At 38.3% G+C, this 24,265-nt stretch overlaps 1 protein-coding gene across 1 annotated transcript; it reads left to right on the top strand.

Moving 5' to 3' along the window:
• The first annotated feature begins 22,729 nt into the window (after window positions 1–22,729).
• Window positions 22,730–23,538, top strand: LOC147640523 (uncharacterized). The gene is made up of 3 exons (XM_086825455.1): window positions 22,730–23,066; window positions 23,151–23,390; window positions 23,479–23,538. The coding sequence occupies exons 1-3, from the start codon at window positions 22,971–22,973 to the stop codon at window positions 23,536–23,538; spliced, it is 396 nt and encodes a 131-aa protein (XP_086681581.1). The 5' UTR covers window positions 22,730–22,970.
• Window positions 23,539–24,265: the final 727 nt, after the last annotated feature.

Raw genomic sequence — 24,265 nt, 5'->3', positions numbered from 1 at the left:
AAGATTTATTAACAAAAAATACTATAATTAAGCATAAAAATTAGCATTAATCTAATAAAAACATTATGAATCATTGGAGAACTTGATTTCAAGAGAAAACCATTCCATTGAAAACTTCTCAAGCATTAGAGGGGTTGAGAAGAAGAAAATCATTGAGAAGAATAGAAAAAACCATTAAATTAGGGTTTACCTTTGATTTTGGCTTGATTCTTTGGATAGAAGTGAAGCCCACAAGCGAGTCCTTGGCCACCAAGAGGGGGGAGGGTAATCTCCAAGAGAGGATAGAGAATAGAGAAGCTCCAAAGCTCCCAACAAGAGAAGAGGCAAATAGAGGGATAATACAAATTACACTAAAAATGAAGATAATACTCGCATGTAATTACTCAAAGATGAAAATACAAAGGAATGAGGGTCTATTTATAGGCTCGCCAATAGCCGTAAGCGGAACGGCCATTGGTAAGGCGGATCATCCTATGTCCCGTTTTCTCATATTGATTCTTATTCGAAGCGACCAACCAAAAGTCCAACTAGGATATAGAGGCTTCTAGCTTCAATTTGATCCATTTTGGACAAGTTTTGGACCAGTTTAGCTCACTTTATGACAAGTTTGCAGGAGGAGAGAGGAGAGATGAAATATCTTGATTTTTTTGAATTAAAAGTGTCAAGTAATTATGATAAAAAAGGCTCCTACTTGATGGGGCTCTCCCTCCTACTGAGGTGTCAAAAAGTCATCATTTTTACTAAAATATCTCAATTTTTAACTAATAAACCCAGTCCTTGGTCAACTCTTCATCTTATGTGAGCATTTAATCAATTGTGGGGGATTTTCTTTTATTATTTGTATTTCTTTCATCCCAACACTTTGATTAATCCTATTGGCCCCTTGGAATCTTATTTAATAAAAAATTTATGAAAATGTGGACCCTTGGCTAAGGTCTCCAATACACATATTCCTAATGCACATTGGAAAATTCATTTTGAATTTCTATTTCAGGGAAATCCATCTTAGATTTTAGGAGAAATTTTGTATCCAAAAATATATCAATTTTGTATTACCTCTCTCTAGAATATTTTCTCTCTCTGATGTAAACTCTATAAACTAAGGCATTGGCCTAATGAGAATTTGCTGGTTTTTGATTATCCATGCCTACATTAAGCTATCAGTTAATTGCTCACTAATCACATCTTAATTATCATCTAATCTCTTTTATAATGATGTTTATTCTAGCATTTGATCCACCATAGCTCATCACATTGCTGCAAATTTAACATGGTATCAGAGCCTAGCCTAGAATCTATCAATTTATGAGCCCATTATCTTGCTAATCACCTGGCTAATTAGGATTAGTAGATAGCTCTCTCCACCCCCAGCTAGTGGAGGGGCTTGATCTCCCTCTAGGCCTAACAATAGCCTCCAAGATCTTAGCCATACATAGCCATACTCCCAAGGCTTCAGCCCATCCAATCGGCGCGCCAAACCACCTTCTACAGCTCCCGATTTTTGCAATTCTGCAGGCGCCACTTTTCTGAAGCAAAACTGAGATTTCTTTTTCACCAGATGCAAACCATGCAATGGCTCTAATTCCTCTTGGCCCTAGGGGTTTTCAAGGGTGCTCTACAAGTTGGTGAAGATAATTTTTTATTTGATCAAGTCTACAGTGAGATCCAAGCTCTTCATCAAATCTACAGGTAACTTTGGTGAAATAGAGATTAAGCATTCAATGTTTAGTCAAATCTTGTGTTTCTTGGCTTAATCCTCTACTAGAATAATTGCTATTGATGGCCTTGAACGGATTTGAGCTCATTTGAACTCTAAGGCCTCAGATCTGGACTCCCCGCTCTGTTTTTCTGCACACAAAATAGAGGATTAATTTGCTAATCACTATATTTTGGTGTAATTGAGGATTAATCAGTACTAATCACTATATTTTGGTGTAATTGAGGGTTCAAATTAACCATTGGGTATGTGATACACATCTCTATAACTTCAAATTGCAATTCGGAGATGGTTTGATACTCCAACCATTCCATACAAATTTGTTACCCTTGGTTTATTGTAATTTCTGCTGATAAATCTGTTGTAATCATCACCTAAACACCATATTGAGTTGTAAAAGGGTAGACACTGTCCTTGAATCTTGAAATTGGATCAAGAGGTAAGACACCCTTCACATCATCATCATGAGTACGGCACAAGAGATAGCCAAATTTAATGGGGAGCAGTTTTACACATGGCAGACAAAAACCATGTATCTGCTCATGAGGAAAAATATGTGGGAGCTAGTTGAGGAAAGAGATGAATGCCCAGAGGTGAGAGGGGAAATTGAGTGGAAGAGCAGGAATGAGAAAGCATTAGGACTTATCGCACTCAGTTTAAATGATGAAATCATTCATCACATCACAGGGATATAATGGGCAAAAGATGCATGGGATGAACTCAATAAATTATTTGGCACTCAAGCAAAAAATTCAAAGATAAATCTGTTAATGCAATTCTACAAACTGGATATTAAGGAAAGTGAACCTTTAATCATACACTTGAACAAATATAAAAGCATGAAGCAACAACTGGCAGCTATTGGCAAAAAGGTAGAAGATGATGAGGCACTAGCAGTTCTTCTGAAGAGTGTGGACAAAGGTGAATATAAACATCCATTCTTTCACATACATCCACATCCATTCTTTCACATACACATCCACATCCATTCTTTCCTCAAAATTGACAAAAGAGTTTGTTCTTGGTCATAGTCTGATTCACGGTTCGAGTTTGATAAGATTTTTCCTGAACTATCTTTCTCGAAAAGGTTTGATAATTCAGTTACTATTTTATCAAATTTCTTTCTTTGAATATACACTTAATTGATTTCTAAATTAGTTATGAATTCCAATGAGGAATAAATTAATAATTTATCTGAATAATTTGATCTTGATAGATTTCTTGAATTTTCTTTTTACAAACCGTGTGAAATAAAACGAAAGAAATTTCTCTCTTAGAGTATTTAACTATTCATTTATCAATTACTCATAGAATTTAAACATAGATTAAGAGAATTCTATTTTTGATATAAAAATTCTTTATGCATCTTTCTATGCATAAAAATCAAATTTAACGAGAATAACACTTTTGTGTAATAAAAATTTTCCTTTATGCATCTTTCTATGCGTAAAAATCAATTTTAATGAGAATAACACTTTTGAAATTAAAAAAAAATCCTTTATGCATCTTTCTATGCATAAAAATCAATTTTAATACGAATAACTCTTTTGAAATAAAAATAATTCCTTTATGCATCTTTCTATGCATAAAAAACAATTTTAATGAGAATAACACTTTTGAAATTAAAAAAATTCCTTTATGCATCTTTCTATGCATAAAAATCAATTTTAATAAGAATAACACTTTTGTAATTAAAAAAACTCCTTTATGCATCTTTCTAAGCATAAAAATCCAATTCAATGAGAATAATACTTTTGTAATTAAAAAAACTCCTTTATGCATCTTTCTAAGCATAAAAATCCAGTTCAATGAGAATAACACTTTTGTAATTAAAAAAATTTATTTATGAGAAGGAGTGGCCTTTTCCTCAAAGAAGGCATAGCATTCAATCAACTGTAAAACATGAAAATCAAGAAAACCATAGATTTAAAATTAAACAAGTAAGAAAATTAGCTCACATGGAGGCCAAAAATAATTGAATTATTAAAAAATTCAATGTAGATGGCTCAAGAGACAGGAGCAGAGTAATAGTGCATAAACACCATTAAGCTTTTACAAAGGGGGAGGCTTCTATTTATAGGAAAAAGTGAGCCTCTAACCAAGCAAACTGATTCTAGAAATTTTCAGATCAGTTTGGTCAATTTTTGACCATTTTTGTTCAGCTTACTTTTTGGATCTAGTTTTGAAATAGGAGAGAGGAGAGATGAAATATATCATTTTATTGATTAAAATTTGAGAGTAATGATGAGAAAAAGGCGCCTACTTCATGAGGGGAGATCCCCACACTGAGGTGTCAAAATTTAAATTTAATTGTTTTCTTTGGTCCTTAGTCCACTCTTCATCTTATGTGAGCATTTTTGGGGAGTTTTTCTTTTATTCTTCAATTTATCTCCTCCCTAAATTTGGATTAATCTTATTGGTCCACAGGAACCTTAATCCATAACTCTCAAAAAATCTGGACCCTTAGACTGTGGTCTTTTGTGCACATTATAATTTATTTCTAATGCACCTGAAGGATTTCTTTTTAAACTTCTGTTTTGGGGGAATTTATTTTCATAAGAAGGGATATTTTTCCATCCAAAGATATCTAAAAATTGAATTATCTCTCTCTAGAATATTTTCTCTCTCTAGGTCAAAACAGGTAGAAACAAGATCTATTATTATTCTGAAAAGGGGATTGATTACAGGGGGAGAAACTGGACATCTTGAGGGGATGGGGAGGAATCTTACAAATACAAGCATGCAACATACAAGTATAGAGAAGGCACAAGTAGTAGAATGCTCTCTCTCAAGACAAAAGAAAGAGCTCTCATAGCACAAAGGGGGATTATATCCATTCATTATGAGAAAATGTCTTATATACATGTAGCCCTTATTCACACTTGGGTGCCTAAAACTTACTTAACTAAGGCCTTGGGTGGCCAATAACTCATAATGTACAACTTTTATAGTGCCTTTGCATGACACTTATTAATGTCCTCAAATGGAGGATCATATTTGTTAATCCAAAATGAAATTAACAATGACTCAAAAATATTGTGGGGTTATAGAAATTAAGATTTTGAATGCTACAAACAATCTTTGAAGTTTCACCACTTTTTAGTTGAAGTGATGTTTTGGGTACGTTTCTAAAGCCGTTAGTAGAAGAGATTTAAAATTTATTTATGGATGGTATTATTGTAGTGTATAATTATTCTCTTGAAAGAATTTTTAACCATCCACATGAGGCACAAAAAGAATGCAAGATAAGAATCATCGTCATGGTGATTATTGGACATTACCCACCAGTGTAATATAAAATTGATCTTTTCAAAGATGGAGGGCAATCATTTTGTCAAAGAGACAAAGCTCAAGCTACCTTAGATACAAGCAATCCAAGATTTCAAGGTCGTTCTGTATATGACGAAAACAGATTTCAAGCACGATATCCACTTGAAAAAAGAAACATCTTAGAGCCGGCCAATGGTTTAGGTCCTTGAAAACAGAGGACAAGGCCACCTTCAAAGCCTTGAAAGAGTCCTTCAAGGTTGGATATTCTCATCTCAAGGAACTAGATGGAGTCCTGTTGAGTAGATACATAATGTTAGACAAAAGGATGGTGAAACCATCCAACATTAAATCAATAGAGTCAGATATCTCCATTCTCGTTGTAGTGCCAGAGACAAGTTCTCTGAAAGGTTAGGGAGATTCCTGGAAGCTCTAAATGACGTACCCCTACATAAATCCTTGTATGCCTTAGCCCATACCTCCTTTGAGCAATGTTGCAGGAGTGCTATGGACTTAAAGGATAACTTTAAGGGAACACATTCCTGAGAACTCCATGAGGGTACATTAGAAGCCTCATTCTAGACCACCAGCACCAAATCTAATGGAAAGAGCAAGGAGTCCACTTCTAGACAAGAGGTTGAGTAGTTGGCCACTCCATTAATGCAGCAAATGACCCAACATTGGAGAACCAGCCAACCACCTTTAAATTGGAAGGGTTGTTGGATGCATTTTGGAAGTCCAACGAGGGTCAAGAACATTGAATTAACTTGCTGGAAATTCATGTAGATTCACTGTGGGCAGCCCTATACCCTTGAGAATTGGATGCATAATGTTTGGAAACTATACAAGGTTCTCATGCCATTATGGGGTAGATGTTATGGCTTGTTTTGAGGGCTTATTTAGATGCTAATAGCCATATGTATGCACTTTTCAGCTTCCCATACATGGTTTGAGCATGAGCTTCAAGTTCGACATGAGTCCATTATCCAATACTCCATCCATGTGGATTGTGGTTGTACATATCAGTGGTTTCGAGGACGAAACCTGTTGGGTGGGGATGGTTTGTAAAAAAGTGAACGGTCTTATATGAATAATGGGCCCAAGGTTAATGGACCATACCCATGGATAACACTTATGATAGTGGGAAAGGGGTGGTCATGTATATATACCAAATAGGCCATATTTGGGGCTAACTTTGATATTCCATGAAATATAAGTCATTACTCTCTTTTCTCTCTAAAACTAGGCTAATCTCCTTAAACTAGGCGAAGCTAGATGTCTCTTTCTTTCATGGGACTCTAAATTTCTAGCAAACTTGCAAAAAAGGTTGTCACTATTAGCTCTACCAAGGGGGCACATAGCTCGAAGTGTCAAAACGAGGTGAAACTTGGTAGGCCTATGGCCCTAGGTGCTAGTAGGACATGTGCAAAGACTCACTTGGTTCCGAGTAGCAAGAGGCATGCAATTTCACCAAGCAAGTTTCAAATGTGAATTGGTGGTGGGGATGCCAGATTTTGGCAAAAAGTGGATGTATTATTTTGTTGAAAAAGAGTTACTTCTGCTGGGCAGAATGACCTTAGGTTTGGCAAGTCTATTCTAAGGAGTTATGTTAGGAGCTAGAAGCAGGGCTTGAGCCTGGGTGGGATTTTCAACAAAAATGTAAAAAGGCTAAGTGTCACTACTACTGGGGCTACCAAGGGGAGAACTGTGCTCCTAGATGCTACAAAGCTATATCTGGATGCTACAAAGTTATATCTGCATGGATGATGTCATGAGAATATATTTTAAGTCCTCTAAAAAAATATTATTTATCCCCTCTTGAGTAATTTGGGGACGCCTAGGTTACTCTTGTGTCATGCCAGCTAGGTTAATATCGTGGGTGACACCACTATAAATATTAATACGTGCGGTATAGTGACGTATGTTTGAGGCCATCTATGATTATTTCAGTTAGGTTCGTATGGCAGGGTGATTCCTGGGGTACGTACGCCTGGTAGTCATTAATTGGTTATGATTTGTGCCTGTTTAATATTTGTGGGATTAATTTAATTATTCATTGGGCTTATATTTTCAGGTGATGAAGACTATGAAAAATGAAGAGTTTACTTTGGAAGAAATGTCTTGGTTCATCACATTTAATTTTTGGCAAGCATAGTAGCTTGCAACCTTAGCAAATGATTTTTCCATTTTAAACTTTAGGAAAGATACATTTATAATGTAGAATTTATTAAAGCCTATGGCTTTACCCTAGTCCCAATATTTGACACTCTATTTTTGTAAAAGAAGAGTGCCGTGCTCTCTAAAAGCACGTTTTGTATATTTTGGGGCTATGGCCTATTTTTGGTGGAGAGAAAGCTAATAAAGAAATACTCTTGTGTGGGGGAAGGCCACGCACAAGGGGGGGGAAGATTGCACCCAACATGGTCTATTGAGCTAAGTATTTTAATTTTGTTAAGTGTTTGAATTTCAATTAATTTGATTTAGTTGAAGCTTGCAAAGCATTGGTTTTTATGGTTGAATCAATTCTTGTGAATTCTCTACTCTTCCACAATCTATCCTAGAGTAAGATTCCGGTTGCAGTGGTATCAGAGCTTGGGATAGGAGATTTGTGGAGAAGGTAGGAAAGGGCTTCATCTTCTCAAAAATCAAGAAAGTGCAGGAATTTATTCATTGGACAGAAGGGTGCTTTGTAGGTCTTTACCCAAAGGTCAAAAATTCAAAACTAGATCTACTCACAAACCCACTCACCACCCTGCAAAACCACGCCTCTCTAGTTAAGCTAGTCAGATTGACTTCAGTTTGGGTAGGTATGTGCTACCGAGTGTTACAAAATTATGTTTATAGCCATGCCTACATCCCAGTTGAGTAGAAGTAGGGTTTGAGTCTAGGGGTGGGACTCTAGATTTTTAACAAAAATAGGAAAAAATTTGTCACTATCGGGGGGGGGGGGGGGGGGGGGGGGAGGCACATAGCTTGGGATGTTGGAATGAGATGAAACTTGGTATTCATGTGGCCCAAGGTGCCAGTAGTACATGTGCAAGAGCTCATCTGAAATGATCAAGTAGAAGGTTGAGTTTTCGCTAGTAGGTGAGTTTCAGAATAACTCTAAAATTGGCAAAAATGGCTGAATTTGCTGAATTTCACGTGCTCTTCAGATGGTCAGATTGACTTGAGGTTGGGTAGGCCTGTGCTCCCAGGTGTTATTGACTTATTTTTTGAGCCATGCCTACTGGAAGAGCTGAAGCAGGGTTTGAGTCTGTGGGTGGAACTCTGCAATTTTAGCAAAAATGGAAAAAAAATCTATCACTACTAGGGCTACTAAGGGGGACACATAGCTTGGGATGTCATAATAAGATGAAACTTGGTATGCATGTGTCCTACAAAGGAGCTAGTAGGACATGTGCAAGAGCTCATCTAATACCAATAATAAGCAAAAGGTTGAGTTTTCACCAGAGATGAGTTTTAGAATTGCTCTTGGAAAGCCTAAAATCACTATTGGTTAAAAAAATGGTAGAATTTGCTGAATTTCGCCTGATTCTTTAGCTAGTCAAATTGACTTGAGGTTGGTCAGGCCTATGCTCCTAGGTGTTAGAAACTTTTGTTTTGAGCCATGTCTACATCAAGTGTAGGTGGGTTGGCGATTATTTCTCCTATATGAATCTAAAATTATTGAAAATGGGGTGAATGTTTAAAAAAATATATCCAAAATTGGGCAAATATTTTCTAAACCCTTCAAAACGGGCAAACTTTGGGTAAATGTTTTAAAATACCAAGTGAATTTTTTTGCAAAAAAACCCCAAAAAAATTAGCCAATTGATGAAGATTAGCCTCTATTTTTTTCCATGGTCTACATTGGATGGGTAAAAGTAGGGTTTGAGTTTGGGTGGCACTCTACATTTTCAGCAAAAAAATGGGAAAAAATTTACTACCACTACCACTACCACAAGGTGGGTGTACATAGCTATAAGATGAAACTTGGTAATTAGAAAATGTGAATGAGCTCATCTAAAACCGGTAATAAAGAAAAGGCTAAGTTTTCACCAGGCGAGCTTTAGAATCGGTCTTGGGAAGCCTGAAATTGGCAAAAAAACGTCTGAATTTGCTGAATTTCTCTTGCTTTAGCTGACTTGAGGTTGGGCAGGCCTATGATCCCATGTGTTAGAAACTTATATTTTGAGCCGTGCTTGCATTGGATGAGCAGAAGCAGGGTTTGAGTCTGGGTTGGACTTTAAATTTTTAGCAGAAATGGGAAAAAAACTCACTACTAGGGCTGCCAACAAGGCAGCCACAGAGCTCAGGATCTCTGAACGGGATGAAACTTGGTATGCATGTGGCCTAACATGTTATTAGGACATGCACAAGGCATAATCTAAAACTGGCAAGTAGAAGGCTAAGTTTTCACCAGGCGAGTTTCAGAATTGCTCTTGGTGGGGGAAGCCTAAAATTGGCAGAAAAACGATGAAATTTGTTAAATTTCACCAATTTTAGCTGGTTAGATTGACTTGAGGTCAGGTAGGCATGCTCTCCTGGGTGTTATGGACTTATGTTTGGAGCCATGCCTGCATCAGCGGATGAGCAGAAGCAGGTTTTGAGTCTTGAAAATTCTGTCACTATTAGTGAGGGGCTACCAAGGGGATCACCTAGACTTGTCATGCCTTTAACTCAAGTTAATAGTTTTATATGCACAAGCGGGGGGAGGAAGCAAAAATACACTAAAAGTGTCTAGTTTTTGAAAATTTTGGCATTTTGCTACCCATTTGACCCTCCTAAACTTTCTTGTTGGGCATGAGAATTTGTATGCCCCTGATCCTCCCCCATCTTCATTGAAGATTTTTACCAAGCCATGCCCTGATCAGATGAGTGAAAGGCAGAGTTTGGTTTGGTTGGAACTTAAGACATGACCAATTATACCAATATGAAAAGTGGAGTTCGAGGGTCTTTTCAGCTCCTTAAATGCCTAGCTTATTGAAGGCAAAGGAGAACAAGGTTTGGTATGCTTGTAATGCGACCTACAAGGATGTCATAGGCCAGCCCATGGGTCAAACTGACTCCTCCCATAGACCCTTTTTACAAGAAAGTTTTAGAAAATATTTTGGAAGCCAAGTTATGTTGAAGACACAGTGTCCACAAGATAGCAATTATTTGCAGTAATTTGAATGGGTTTCATATCTTAGATGGACCCAAGAGCTCACATGCCTCGGCACTATCTCCATGCAGCACTGAATGTGTCCGGTGAAGGGATCGACGATGCGGAAGCTGGGCACGGAAAAAGGGGGGATCGCAGAGATCCACATGGCAAGTGGCCTGGGTTTACACTTTCTGTAAACTCGGGCATGGGGAGCTCACCGCCGGAAAGCACGCGGAGATAGTCATAAAGTGGGGATGGGCCCACCATCCGTACAGCTAGTTAGTCGCGGCGCACGCGTGCATAATTCTAAATGGAATATATATATTGATGGGCGCTAATTTGAAAGCCCGTGCCAAGGTGGTCGAATTTCCTTAGAGGTTGCGGGCATTACCAACCCCAAACCAAAATCGCATTTTTGCCTAGTAGGTAGGTGCCGCAAACGTAAACCCGAGCATATATAGGTATCCCCGCCTCGGTCAAGGGTTGGCAGTTACACAAGGATTCGCGTATCAAAACAGGGTCACATGGCGAAATACTTGACAATAGACAGCTTGGATACGATGTCATTGGTCGGGCTATGCATGTCAGATGCTTCCACAGTTTTAACTTTCTTCTTAATATATTTGTTCATTCCAGACAGATGTCATTCAATCTTTCTTTGAAAGTTGTCCCGATGCTCTCGTTCTTGATTCAAAAGAATATGGAGAGAATCAAGCTGTTCCTGAATAGTACGACGGTGCTGCGGATATTCACCCATTTCCTGACAATTAAAAGGAATAAGAAAAATTTAAAATAAGAGAAAAGATAGGGTTTCTTATCTCATATGGAACGTCGAGCTAGATGTGAGTCCTGCCAAGTTAGCTCAATACACAAATGCATAATTTTTCAAGAAATAATCCATGCACTCTTTAAAATTAGAAAACTAGCCGTAGGTTAAAGCAACATTTTAATGATATCTTCACTAACAAGCTATTTATATTATTCGGACTTCATGAGGATTTAGAAAACAACATTATTCAAAAGAATTTGACTAAAGTCTCAAAATTTCTCTTGAGGTAAATTCTAAAAATCTGTAGAAGAAATCTAAACTAACTATATATACATGGGATCCTTTTCCATAAAATATGATGGGAATAGTCAAAAAATATTTTCTTTTGTAAAACATTTTATTGATCTCATTTGTAAAGCTTTAAGCTTATTTGAAAGCTTTTAAAGCTTAGTCAAAAGCGTAAAAATATATATATATATATTTTAAAATCTATGAAGCTTTTATGCTGATTAATAAGCTTAATAAAGCTTTTATAAGATTTACAATTTCTTTTTCTTCCACGCGTATTCCGACAGTGCAGCGCGCAAGAGTAAAGAAAGGAGAATTTTTTTAAAAAAAAAATCAGTGCCTACTGAATTTCGCGCAGCAGGCCAAGATTTGAGGGAGAACCCTTTTTTTTTAAAATGTGGGTTGAAAGCAAAAGCTCACAAAGCTTTTAAGCCTCAATAAGTGCAAATAGTAAAAAGGGGTCTGAAAATTCCTTCCCCCCTGAATTCGCAGCGCTCGCGCCACCGGCCGGATGGAGACAGGAGAGCGCTGCCGCCCGGGTATGAAGGAGGGAGAGAGAGAGAAAGAGAGAAAAAGATCAATTGTAAATTTTATATATATATATATATATGGCTTTTACTCATTTCTCACAGACTGCGCTTTTACTAATTGAGAGAAATTAAGAAAAATCCATCACCTCCCACCCTTGATTATAGAATTCAGACAGCCTTATTGGTTTAGCAATCATGCTATGTCCCTCCATGCTCCTCTCCTTGCTCTTTCAATTCGTACGGACAGATTAAGAAGAGGATTAGTGAAGAGAAAGGTGGTTTTATGGTTTTGGGAAACCCACTAATGGTTTTCCACCTAGTTTTACCCTTTGGGCAATAGATTGATGGAGATTGATTATCCAAAGGTTAAAAACAAGCTTTATTTCATCCATACATAAACAAAAATCCCTAAACGTGTTATTCTTTAATTTGAATTCAAGAAAATTACTAAAGTCATCTCTGTTTTTGTCTCTTTCACCTCTTTTGACTGCCTTCAAGAAAATTAAATTACACCAAAGCTCTGATACCACTGTCACACGGGACCCTTTAATCTTCTTGAAGAGAATAATCAAAAAACTCATAAAATATATCAAATATTAAAACAAGTACTTGAATTAAATTGAAAATTAAAGCATATAACAAAACATAAGGCAAGAGAAAGCATCACCATCAACACAAGGCTGGGTGCAATCTCCCCCCCCAACGTGAGTGGCTTCTTCTCGCGTGGGTATTTGTGATATATTCCAAAAGTAGGCTTTGAGCCAAAAATAAAGTACACATCCATATTTGGACTTTGCCATTTAATTAGCCTTTGTCCTCAATTAGCCTTTGTCCTCAAGCCTTCTAAGGTTTGCACAATTTTCTAATACAATAATCTAACTTGTGCACATATGCACATTACAAAATAAATCAACTAGTGCTCGTACGCACACTGTACAATAAATTGACGCGTGCGCACACACACATCACACTGATGTCAAAATAATATCAAACGCCATAATACAGCCACAAAATATTGTAAATATAATAATGAGATCTGTCCACACGCCATGACTCAATCCACCATCCGTGCGACACCTAAATCGGTACCCTCGCACTGTGCAACACCTAAATCGGTACCCTTGCACACCTCATCACCTAAACTCATAAACATAAACCATGTCAGTAGTAACAATCAATTGACATCGCATCAATCAATCCTAACGTGTTCATGAGAAATAGGCATCATAAAAAATATATAAATCAAATATGTAAATGACCATGACTATCATTCGTCAAATAACATGGATCATAACATCCCATTAAAATGATGACCCATCTCATCAAAGTGATGACCACTTATGTGTGAAGGATTCCAATTTCATTCACTCTTGATTCATCAAAAACTATGCCTTTGCTTTTGTCCAAATTTCTCCCTTGCATTGATGAGACCCCATTCATAGGATCATGCATAGGCATACCTGGCATACTTGTTTCACCTTGATGCATCAATGAAGGAGGCAAGTTCTCCTTTCCAAGAATAGATCCGTGATTTCCATCAACATGGTGCATACTAGCTTGAGGAGTATGCAATGCATTTGCATGAGAAGGTCCCACAAAAGATCCATAAGCTTGTGGCCCCATTGGTGGAAAAGTGGTTGGTGCATATGGATGCAACATCGGTCCATCGTAAGATTCTTTGCCTTTCTCCTCATCTTGCTCAAGCTTGTCATTCTACTCTCCAAGAGCCACATTTGGAGCCCTTGGAGAGTAGAATGAAGCTATGTAAACCACTTGAAAACATCCCCAACCCTTTTGGATTGAATTAGGGTTTAACACAGCAGCAAAAATTTGTCAAAATTCTCCACTTGCTATCCACTCCTTCCCTGTGCATTGGAAATGCCTCAAAACCATTCAAACGCATGCACCACATCAATTTGCATCTTTGGGCATTCAAATCTAACCCCAAGTGCCATGCATATGTTCTTTTTGCAAAAAATTTGATGGCATCTCCTTTGTATTTGCAATGAAATCTCAATGTAAACTCAAATGAATTTCAATTGCAATCCTATATCCATTGTTTGCCAAAACTTTGCCCATAAAAATACATCAATTGACAACACTTGGAGATTGATGTAGCACATTGAAGCTTGTCGATCTCCTGGCCAAGCTTATCTGACCCCCTTACTCAAGTTTGAAATCCAAGAGCAAGGGCTTGGGCCATGTCTTCATTACCATTGTACCTAATCCCTTTCCGTACCACTTTCCCATAGCACTCACGGCACAGAAAGTTCAAGACACACTCTCCTTGGCCTCGTCTCATTATTGCCAAGATACCCTCACCACATATCTAGCTTTCTAATTATGCAAGAATCAAATGAAAGCTTAGAAATGGATGAGCGTGTATATCACTTACAAATGCCACTTATAGATGTATGCCAATTCATTCAATACAAGATTTTAATGGTGATGGTGAGGCTTGAAAAGGTGAGCTTCAAAAGGATTTCTTCCAATATACAACTTCAATCACTGGCCTGTCACAATGCTCAATACATGCACCTCTTCACAAGAGCATATGACATGTCTTATATCACTAGTTTTCCCTTTCACTTTTTTCCAAACCCCCTCACCCTGAGATTCCCCTTCATTGAATAAGGTCTCCTTCCCTTTTCCTTCTTCAGCTCTATCAATGCATGTCTCCATTCCCTTAGCCCTATTATCTCCAATAGTCTCTCCCATCTCCTTTACTTCACTGTCTCGTTTTACCTATGCCCCCATTTAACCAGGCAGAATCTTTCCCCTGAAATTTCGCGAGTGCGTCAATAAAGCGAGCCGAGAGCAAAAATCACACAGAATACAAAAATAAGAGCAAAAATCACACAGAATACAAAAATAGATTATCCCCTTCAAGCGAGCAGATTTGTGCTTGTGCTACTCTCTAAAACATTGACATAACACTGAACTTAATTATTAAATGACTGAAAACATTGACATAACACTGAACTTAATTATTAAATGACTGAAAACATTGACATAACACTGAACTTAATTAAATCAATCAATATAAGTGTGTTATTTATATAGCGCACAGAGTACAAAAAGTTTAATTGATATTCTCAAAATATTCTCAAAACATTATAAGTATATCCTATAATTGTTGTGGGTGGCTCCTCTGAGATCTTGTGAGCATCTCTTTCAAAATATAATTAGGAATCTTTGGCTGATGGATATGCATATTATTGTTCACATCCTGTCCAAGAATCATCAGGAAAACAAAGTAGATATGTTTGCAGGCAAGATATGGTTTTCTTTTGACCAACCTATCATTGAATTCTGCACACGAACATATTGGGTGGTTCTGAATGGTTACTTCAATGGGTAGGGCTTCTTTGTTCTGGATTTCCCTCACTTTAAATATTTCCTTCTGCCCTTCCATTTGAACATGTCCTCCCATAATTTCTACATTCATATCTAACGCAGCACTGATATGTGCATATGCAGCTTTCGATATACCTTTTCGATAGGGGTATTTTTGCTTATCTTCCTCAAGAATTTTTTGCTTGTTTTGTTCACTCTCTTGAAGCAAACTATTTGGAATCTGTACACCAATCTCAAATCCAGCTTTTACTAAATCATGAGCTTCCCTGACTTTCAAGTGTGTACCTGTTGCTATTGGCCAAACATTAGGAACACTTGCAGGTGGATGTAAGATTGTCTTTGTAGGCTTCCAAGTGTGTCGAACATCATTATTACAGAAATAGCAGTACTTTTCTTTCCTCCAAGAAGATAATTGACAATCACTCCAAAAGCATGGTGCCACTTCTCCGCCTCGTAGCTTTCTGCTACATTTTTTTCCTCCTACCCAATGGTTACATTCTACTCTATTGAAGATCGGAATCCTGCGCAATGCCCACTTTGTCTGATGAATATCTTGCTCTAATGATTGAAGTGCTACGTCACCTTCTTCTGGATTTATTGATGCTTGCCCTTTTTCATGCTTATCCACTGTCACATAAACAAACTCTGGTCGGTGGCTAGAGCTCCCTACATTCCCCTCATGGACCTCATGAAGTGGACGTTTAGCTCGAATAGTCTTTTTCTCACCCTTGAAATTTATCCTGTTTGTAAACATTGGAGTGCCCATCACTGCATCATCAATTGCCCTTGAAGTAGCAGCTAGAGAAGGGCTTGCAGTTTGTCTGGAAAGAGCTCTCTCAATTAATATCTCTAGGTCAGGCCCTCCACCTATATATTTTCCTTCCATAAAAGCCATTTGACGAGCACACTGGAAGTAAGCATTGATGAGATCTGAAACACATGCATCGTACAAACTAATTTTATGTTTGTATCCTTCTCCTGCTAGCCAACTAGCATGCTTGGCTTCAGAGAGGTTCGTCCGTGGTACCAGAGCATTTACAATAGGCTCACCATCCTGTTCATTGAAAACCCATTTCACAAAGATAAACCCAAACCAGTAGGTTTTTTAATTACTGCTATTGAATTAAGTTCATAGAAAAAAAAACATACATAACATACCTTAATAATAAAATGACCCCAACGACTTGCTCTATAGTGCCACCAACTAAGCCAACTATCTAGCTTGGGAATGTTTCTGTCTGCTGCCTTTCCTGTTGCCCACCATGCACGTATCTTACGGAATTGCACTAAAGCATCCTCTTTGGTTGGTGCAGTCCTCCACCTCTCACACATTTCATTGTGTTTTTCCATATGTTGAGCATATATATACTTTTGTGTATGCACTCGAAGATTGTCCTTCCAATGAAAAAGGCAAGATCTCTCCTTTCCTACCATCTCATCTCCATTGTTATATACTGACCTAATAGCATTCCAATTTGCACCTGCTTCGTCGGCCATGAAGCCAAAAAAGTTTGCTGATTTCCCAATATGGTCGATCATAACTGCATTCAAATTTTCCCAAAACATTATCTGTGCTGTCTCATCCTCCTCTCTAAACTCACAAGTTGCAATTGTGAGTAGCTCTCCAATCCTGCAAGAAGAGTATTTGGAAGATTATTGTATTGTAACAACTCAGTCGAACAGTCATTTCATTTTGAAAAGAGAATAAAAATTAAAACATACGTGTGATCATACACATGTGCACCCATTGTGTGCCAATCATTCTCCACTCGGTGTACATGATCAAAACAAACCCATGAATGTCGAAGGTCTCGATCCCCCGCAGCATCCATTCTATTGACAATATCAACGCCAGAGCCAGGGCCAGTTGTGGACATCTTGAAAAGATAGCACCTCTCATCACTTTTGGTTGCTTGCAAGGGAAACCTTGATCCGTGGAAGAACTGAAAGTGGCATTTTCTTTTTAACTCTAGGATAGCCTCAAATCCATCACCTAGTGCTCGACTTGTCTTTCGACTTTGCATTACCATCTGCTTCACCCTACATTTACCAAGTTGGTTAAGAAATTACATATATATATATATATATATATATATTCAATAGAGAAGAACTTACTTTTTGAGATTTATTAAAGATATTAGCTCTTGAGACATCTCCTGGAGTTCCCTCTCTGACATAAACTCTCCAATCACTTTATCATCGTCAGTGAAAGCCTTCAAAACCAACTCCCTGGCAACAATCATTTGTACCTTTCGTGGACCCGCATTATGGTCCATCTGAACAACACGAGCTACTAAGGCTTTAATGTTTCGCATAGATGCTCGACACATGCCTCTAGCAATTGTGTGTGTATGTTTCCCATAGTGAAGGAACAATCTACTATGGGAGTGATCTTTAGGCATAAAATAGTAGGCAGACACTGAACATGTTTTTATGCACATTGGAACATGCTTACAAAAGAAACACTCTAAGTTTCCATAACTTCCCAAAGCCAAACATCCTTCATTTGGGGATTTCAATAATTGGCCATTCCAATGGAGCCTATTCGGTGATTTGTTTCGAAATCGATAAGTGCATCTTTCATTCATACACTGGAAGGTACCCCCACAAAAACTCTTTCTCAAAATAAAAGATTTATTAGTTCTTGTTTGTGTCTGGGGTTTTGTCCATGCATTTCCTTCATATTTGTGCTCCATACCCTCCATGCCCTTCCCATCTAAAAGCTCATAAATGCAATTTTCTTCATACTTCTTAGGGAGCTCCTTGACTTTTCCTTTGAATGTGCATTCATTTATAATATTATGGAATATGTCATTGGGCGGCAAAGTACGAACAATTTGGAAGGCAGATACTGTAGTGTCAAATGCAGGATCACCTTCCTCAATGTCAATTAAATTATCTGCATGCACCACCTTTTCCATGTCCTCTTCATCCAAGTCACTAGGAAAAAAATCAACAATCCAAAGTCAACAATTGAAACAAGAAAGATAACCTCACTATATTTTACCATGTTTCAAAAGTTGAAATGTCACTCACATAGGTGAGGTCTTGCTGCCAGATCCAGAAGGAATATCCCCAGGGGTAGGGAGTGGTGTTGATGTAATGGCTACTTTTGCAACATAAAATGATGACAGGGTATTATCTAAGATATAATACCCATGTTCACCAATCCCATGGTACAAGGGAATTGTCCCTATGCTCTCAAAACCATCATCAGTTTGCAATAGACCTTCAATAAAAATTTCATGTTCTGCACCTAGTTTTTCTTTCATTAATTCGGCTGATAATAAACATTTCCCATGTGAAAATGACAGTCTAAAAAGAGGGCCTCCAACTTTGTGTAGAAAAATCTGAACATCTGACTCAGAATCCCTACATTTCAGGAATACATTCCAAAAGAAAGTATAATGTGAGCACACATATCCATTAATATTCAAAACAAAGTAATACTATATACATTACACTAAAGCTAATAAAACGACTACGTGAGAAAAAGGCATAGGCTTCCTTTGGAATGAAAGTCTAATGAAAGGACAAGCTGGAAAAGCTATTTTTTAGTATATTTACTCACTAGTTTGAAAGACTACTAAAACAGACTATTTCTAGACTATCAACCCATCACAAAAAAAAATATAGATGTTGCAATCAATCAACTCGTGGTAAAACTCCTTCTTCTCTTTATATGTTATTTCTCATGCACTGTTTTGCCTTTGCTTCTTATTAGGTTGCCATTGCTTCTTATTAGTTCACCCTCAAGCTGCTCTCAGACCACCCTCCTCTTAAGATACAATGGAGCTGCTCTGTCTTTCTATTTATATATTACTATCTCTAGTTTTCTCAACAACGTTGAAGATGAAGATGTCTGCTGCGCTCATGTTGCAACTCTCACCCTCACGACAAAGGGCATCACCTGCCCGAGCATCACCTGCCCGAAAGAGAGTATGTTCTTTTACGTTTTTTAAATGTGCGTTTTTTCCTTGCGTTTGTATTTTGTGTGTGGGGCCAAGACCATGAATGTCTACTGGCTCCTCCTCTTCATTGTATAGCTAAAGATGGCCACGTACTAGCACAAGATGGTCATTGTAGAGCTTTAAGGATCAAGTGCGCTGAGCGCACTTGATCTAGGAGGCCCCTACACAGGCATGTCTTGTCTATCCATGGAGGCATCCACATTAGCAAAAGATGTCTATGTTTTTATTAAAAATAAGGGCTCAACATGCCCATCAAAAAATTTAGACCTCAACATGGCCACTGTAGAGCTAAACATTGGCTTATGCTTTATCTGCAGAGCTAACATGGTTATTGTAGAGCTTCCTGGATCAAGTGCGCTCAGCGCACTTGATCCTGGAGGCCCTACATAGACATGTCTTGATCCAGTAAAAAAATTTACACCTTACATAGACACCTCAACATGGCTACTTACTGTAGAGCTAAACATGGCCACTGCAAAGCTATCTGGAGGCTTCATCTGCAGAGCCATTGTAGAGCTTCCAGGATCAAGTGCGCTCAGCGCACTTGATCCTAGAGGCCTTACATAGACAGACCTACATAAACATGGACCTACATAAACATGTCAACATGGACCTACATAAACATGTCTTGATCCAGCAGAAAATTTACACCTCAATATGGCCACTGTAGAGCTAAACATGGCCACTGCAAAGCTATCTCGAGACTTGCATGTGCAGAGCCATGACTATGCCATCCTTGTCATTGTAGAGCTTCCAGGATCAAGTGCACTCAGCGCACTTGATCCTGGAGGCCCTACATAGACATGTTTTGATCCTCAATATGGCCACTGTAGAGCTAAACATGGCCACTACAGAGCTATCTCGAGACTTCATCTGCAGAGCCATGACTATGCCATCATAGTCATTGTAGAGAAGGAGTTTTTACATTGGCCATTAAATAAAAAAATCCAGATTGTAATCAATAGCAGTACATTATTGCAAGCACAGAGAGATAGAGAGAGGGGGACTTACATGCTTGCAAACACGCAGAGGATATTTGCAGGTGATAATTGTAGAAGAGGATAGTTGTAGACGACAGCTGCAGAGAATAGAGTAGAAGATAGTTGTAGAAGATAGTTGTAGAAGACGATAGCTGCAGAGGATAGTCGTAGAAAATGGTTGTAGAAGATAGTTGCACGAGTGTACCTTTCCTTCCAGCCGTTGCAGAGGAATGAAATCCTTTTTGGGAAAAGGTTTTTTCGAGCACTTTGTTATTAATGATTAGGAATTTACAGCCTTGAATAATCCGTATACTTTGTGCCAACCCGAGATTATTTTCAACCTTGAATAATCCATATATTTTGCACCAACCCTGCCAACCCATGATTATACAACCTTAAATAATCCGTATACTTTGTGCCAACCCATGCCAACCCATGATTATACTACCTAGAATAATTCGTGTAGTTTACTTTACTTTTTGTGGGAAGAGTTATATCTTTGAAAATGGACACCAACTCCCAACGTTATGTGACTAGATCTTCTTGTTCTCAAAAAGATTGTTGTTTTGCTGGTATGGATTCCTTACTACCTCCTTCTAAACGCTCCAAAAAATTACAGGCAAGAACAACCGAGAGGGTGTCTCGAGGATTGTTTGATGAGGAAGTTCAGAGTCAAGGCCAAGTGTTGATGGAGAATGATAGACATGAGAATGAGAGAGACAGGGATGACAGACAAGAAGAGGATGAGAGACAGAATGATAGAGAGGATGAGAGACAAGAGGATGAGAGAGAGGATGATGATAGAGAGGAAGATAGAGAGGAGGATGAGAGAGAGGATGATGACAGAGAGGATGATAGAGAGGATGATAGAGAGGAGGATGAGAGAGAGCATGATGATAGAGAGGATGATAGACAGGAGGATGAGAGAGAGGGTGATGATAGACAAGAAGATGGGAATGATAGAGAGGATGATAATGAAGAAGAAGAAGGTGGAGACACATTGACAACTGAGACAAGAAAAACAGAGAGCATCAAAGCAGAAATTTTCGGAAAGATCCTTAAAACCTCTACTCCAACTGCATTCATCGATCGAATTAGAGTTAGATTCAGCAACCCCCCCCCAAGATCCCCTTGTGTAGGCTTCTTCCAACAGAGGCCATAAGGAGACTATGCCCCAGTACTGATAAGAACCTTGGTCGAGCATTCAAGAACCTTGGTGGGTATCTTGAAAGCAAGGGGGCGTTCACGGTGTCCATGTTTGATTTGGATGGAGAGGAGACTCCTCTGACTGAAGAAACAACATTGTCATGGAGTTCAACATGGAGGGATGTGAATGGAACTTTTGAAGAGTCTCTCAGAAATATGCTAGAATGGGGACCGTTCATCCAGGGTAAAATGATACATGTACTGGATGGAAACAACCGCTATAAATCTTGGATGGATTTGATTGCTCAAGGTGAGGGTGATTTGAAATGTTTTTATCTATTTATATAATTTTATGTATGCATCTAATATAATTTTATCATCTTCTTTCCTTTTACTCAGAATTTCCAAATGACATCTCTAAGCATTGTCTGGTGGCCTGTGACTTTCTACAATTCGAGAAGGCTGACGTTGGAGAGCTGATGTTTTCTCTTTCCAGATTGAATAAGTATATGTTTTATTATTTTTCTCTTTTTTGCTCTTGGCATTGATTGCATGATGTTGCTTCAACTCTCTGCATTGGTTGTACTAGGATGCATGACTATGCCTTTGTACCAACAACTTTTGGGGATAGGCTCTTCCAAATAAGGAGAATTGGTGAGTCCGATAAGACTACCCTCCTTGCAGAGCTCGATGATGAGGACAAGGCTTGGATGGAGAATGAAATGAAAAAGTGCCCCACTCGTGGCAAAAAAAGCTGGTTTTCTGTTCCAATAAATATATTGGCATGGCTTGTGTTTAAGGTATGCAAGATATTAAAGGTGTGCAAGATCTACTTAATTATGCGAAATATGTTTAATGTATGCAAGAGTAATTTTGTAATTAAATGGACTCTGTAGGACGATATGGAGATGAAAATCGAGGACAAGGCTAAGGGCATGGATGTAGACGGAAGGGCTAAGGTGATAAGAGAGGTAGAAATTCTGTATAAGAATAGGGTGGGAAAGTTTGCCCGCATAGCAGACCCTGCCAATGGAGAATACTTTTGGCGTGCTGTTTTGTCACTTCCTTGGCATGCAGCAGGGACCCATATTGCGACAGAAGAGAAACTGAACATGATTGGGGCTGCACAAGTTAGGGATGAAGATAAGGCATTCTTAGTTCGAATGTTGGATAATTCACAAGCTAGCATTCGAGAGATAGAGTACTTGCCTAAAGACAAAGCAAAAGCTAGAGAGTGGCTACATTCATTTGTGTTCTGGCTACAAATAAGTTCTTATGGCTCCAAGCTTCTGGAGGAGATTGAAAATTGTGATAGAATCTCCTTACCTTCCATTAATTCCTTTATAAACTATGTCGTCTTTCATCGACGAAAGTATTTCAAAAAAGCTTTCAGAGTTCATCAGGGGGATATAAAATTTAGCAATGATATGGACACACAAAAAGGGCTACGCTCTGCAACACATCGAGTTGTTTATGGGTTAAAAAAAAACTTGGTCAATTTTATTTCTTCTCCTTATGCTTCTTATATAGCCTATTGACTTTAGTTTTCCTTTCCATTTGGAATTTAGATGGCTGCTGAAAGAGGTGGATAGTGGTGTAGTACAGGCCATACCACCTCTTGTGTTGTTATGGATTTGCGAGGATACTCCACGATATATATATGCGGATCTGCACCTTGGGAGAGTAAGTGTTTTCTGTAATCATGGTCATGATGATAAAATGTATGTATGATGATAAAACGTATGTTATCTATTTTTGAAATGCATGGTTAGCCTCTATCAAGTGTTGAAAAGACAAGATGCCCCTGGTGGCTAGACATGGAGAGGTTTGTTGTGCCAGATGAAGAAATTCAATTACATGATCAACACTTAGCTATATTGGCTAAGATGACCATAGTGGAGGGTTCTGATGAGGTAACCATAAGTTGTCTCTGATTTTTGCACGATGATAAAGTTTTTTGATGAGGTAATTTATAACCATAAGTTGTCTTTGTGCAGAGTATACCATTGACTGCAGTACGTGGCTGCTCTACGAGCTCTCATGCCACATCTATAGCCTCTACATCTAGAATGCACCCTCTACCAGTTAACCTAGGGAGGGATATAGTGAGTCAAGCATTGGATGCAAATAGGAGACAAAGAGAAGTACATCAAACAACAAGTACTTCGGGCAATGTACATGTAGCCTTGTCTATGATCCAACCAGCACCTTTGAAAGGTGATATCATGCCGTTAACAGTAGTGTATGTTTATTGGGGTGATAAATATTTTTCTCTTACCAATCAATCTTCTTCTGTGTTTCTTCTTGCATTGTGGGAATTCGCAGGCATGGTATATGCATTCAATACCTCCATCGAGGACCTTGCAAGGGACTGTAAGAACATAGAAGGGCCATCCCCTCTATTCAAACATGTTTTGGAAGCCATGAATGTGCTTTGTAATAAAGGAAAAGTCCATGGGAAAAGGACTGACTATTGTGTGGAGATGGTGTTTGTAGACTTCCCCTCAAACCTCGTTGTTGAGGGTTGTTTGGGACACAGAGTGCCACCTTGGAATGTGGTTAGCGAAAGTCTATATGAGGCAACTTTTCAATTTGTAGACTTTTGTCTTAATGATCATGGCTTCATAACATGCCTTTATACAATGGAAGAAGGAGTGAAGATAGAGCATGAGGCAACATCTAGAGGATTTGTGGTCTTTCATCGACAAGTGGTCAAATGCACTCCACCAGTGGGAAAGAAGATGGGACAACTTGTAACAAAGGTAGCTGCACACTTCTCTTCTACAAAAATTCTTATGTCTATGTCTATTTCAACTTATAGCCTAAGGAATTCACTACTATTTGAATGGATTTCATTACAGGTTGCATGTCTTATTCTATCTGTTTTTGTACGCTCAAGTACACCAAGGCAGTATTTACGGATGTATGGAGATAAGGTGGAAGAGCAAAATCTTGGGAGTGAATTAGATCTGGAACAAGACCTCATTCAAGATATGTAAGGGATCGACTCTGGATCTATGATTAAAAACAATGTCTATGTATTTAGGGTTTAGGTTTTTGGGTCTCTCATCTCTGTGTTTATGTAGTGTTCCTGAAGAGGATATGGTAAAAC

The sequence above is a fragment of the Cibotium barometz genome, chromosome 3 (assembly GCF_041138505.1).
Source record: "Cibotium barometz isolate CiBa-2024 chromosome 3, ASM4113850v1, whole genome shotgun sequence".
NCBI lineage: Eukaryota > Viridiplantae > Streptophyta > Polypodiopsida > Cyatheales > Cibotiaceae > Cibotium > Cibotium barometz.
The sequence above is the reverse complement of the archived record's forward strand: the minus strand, read 5'-3'. Positions and strand labels throughout refer to the sequence as shown.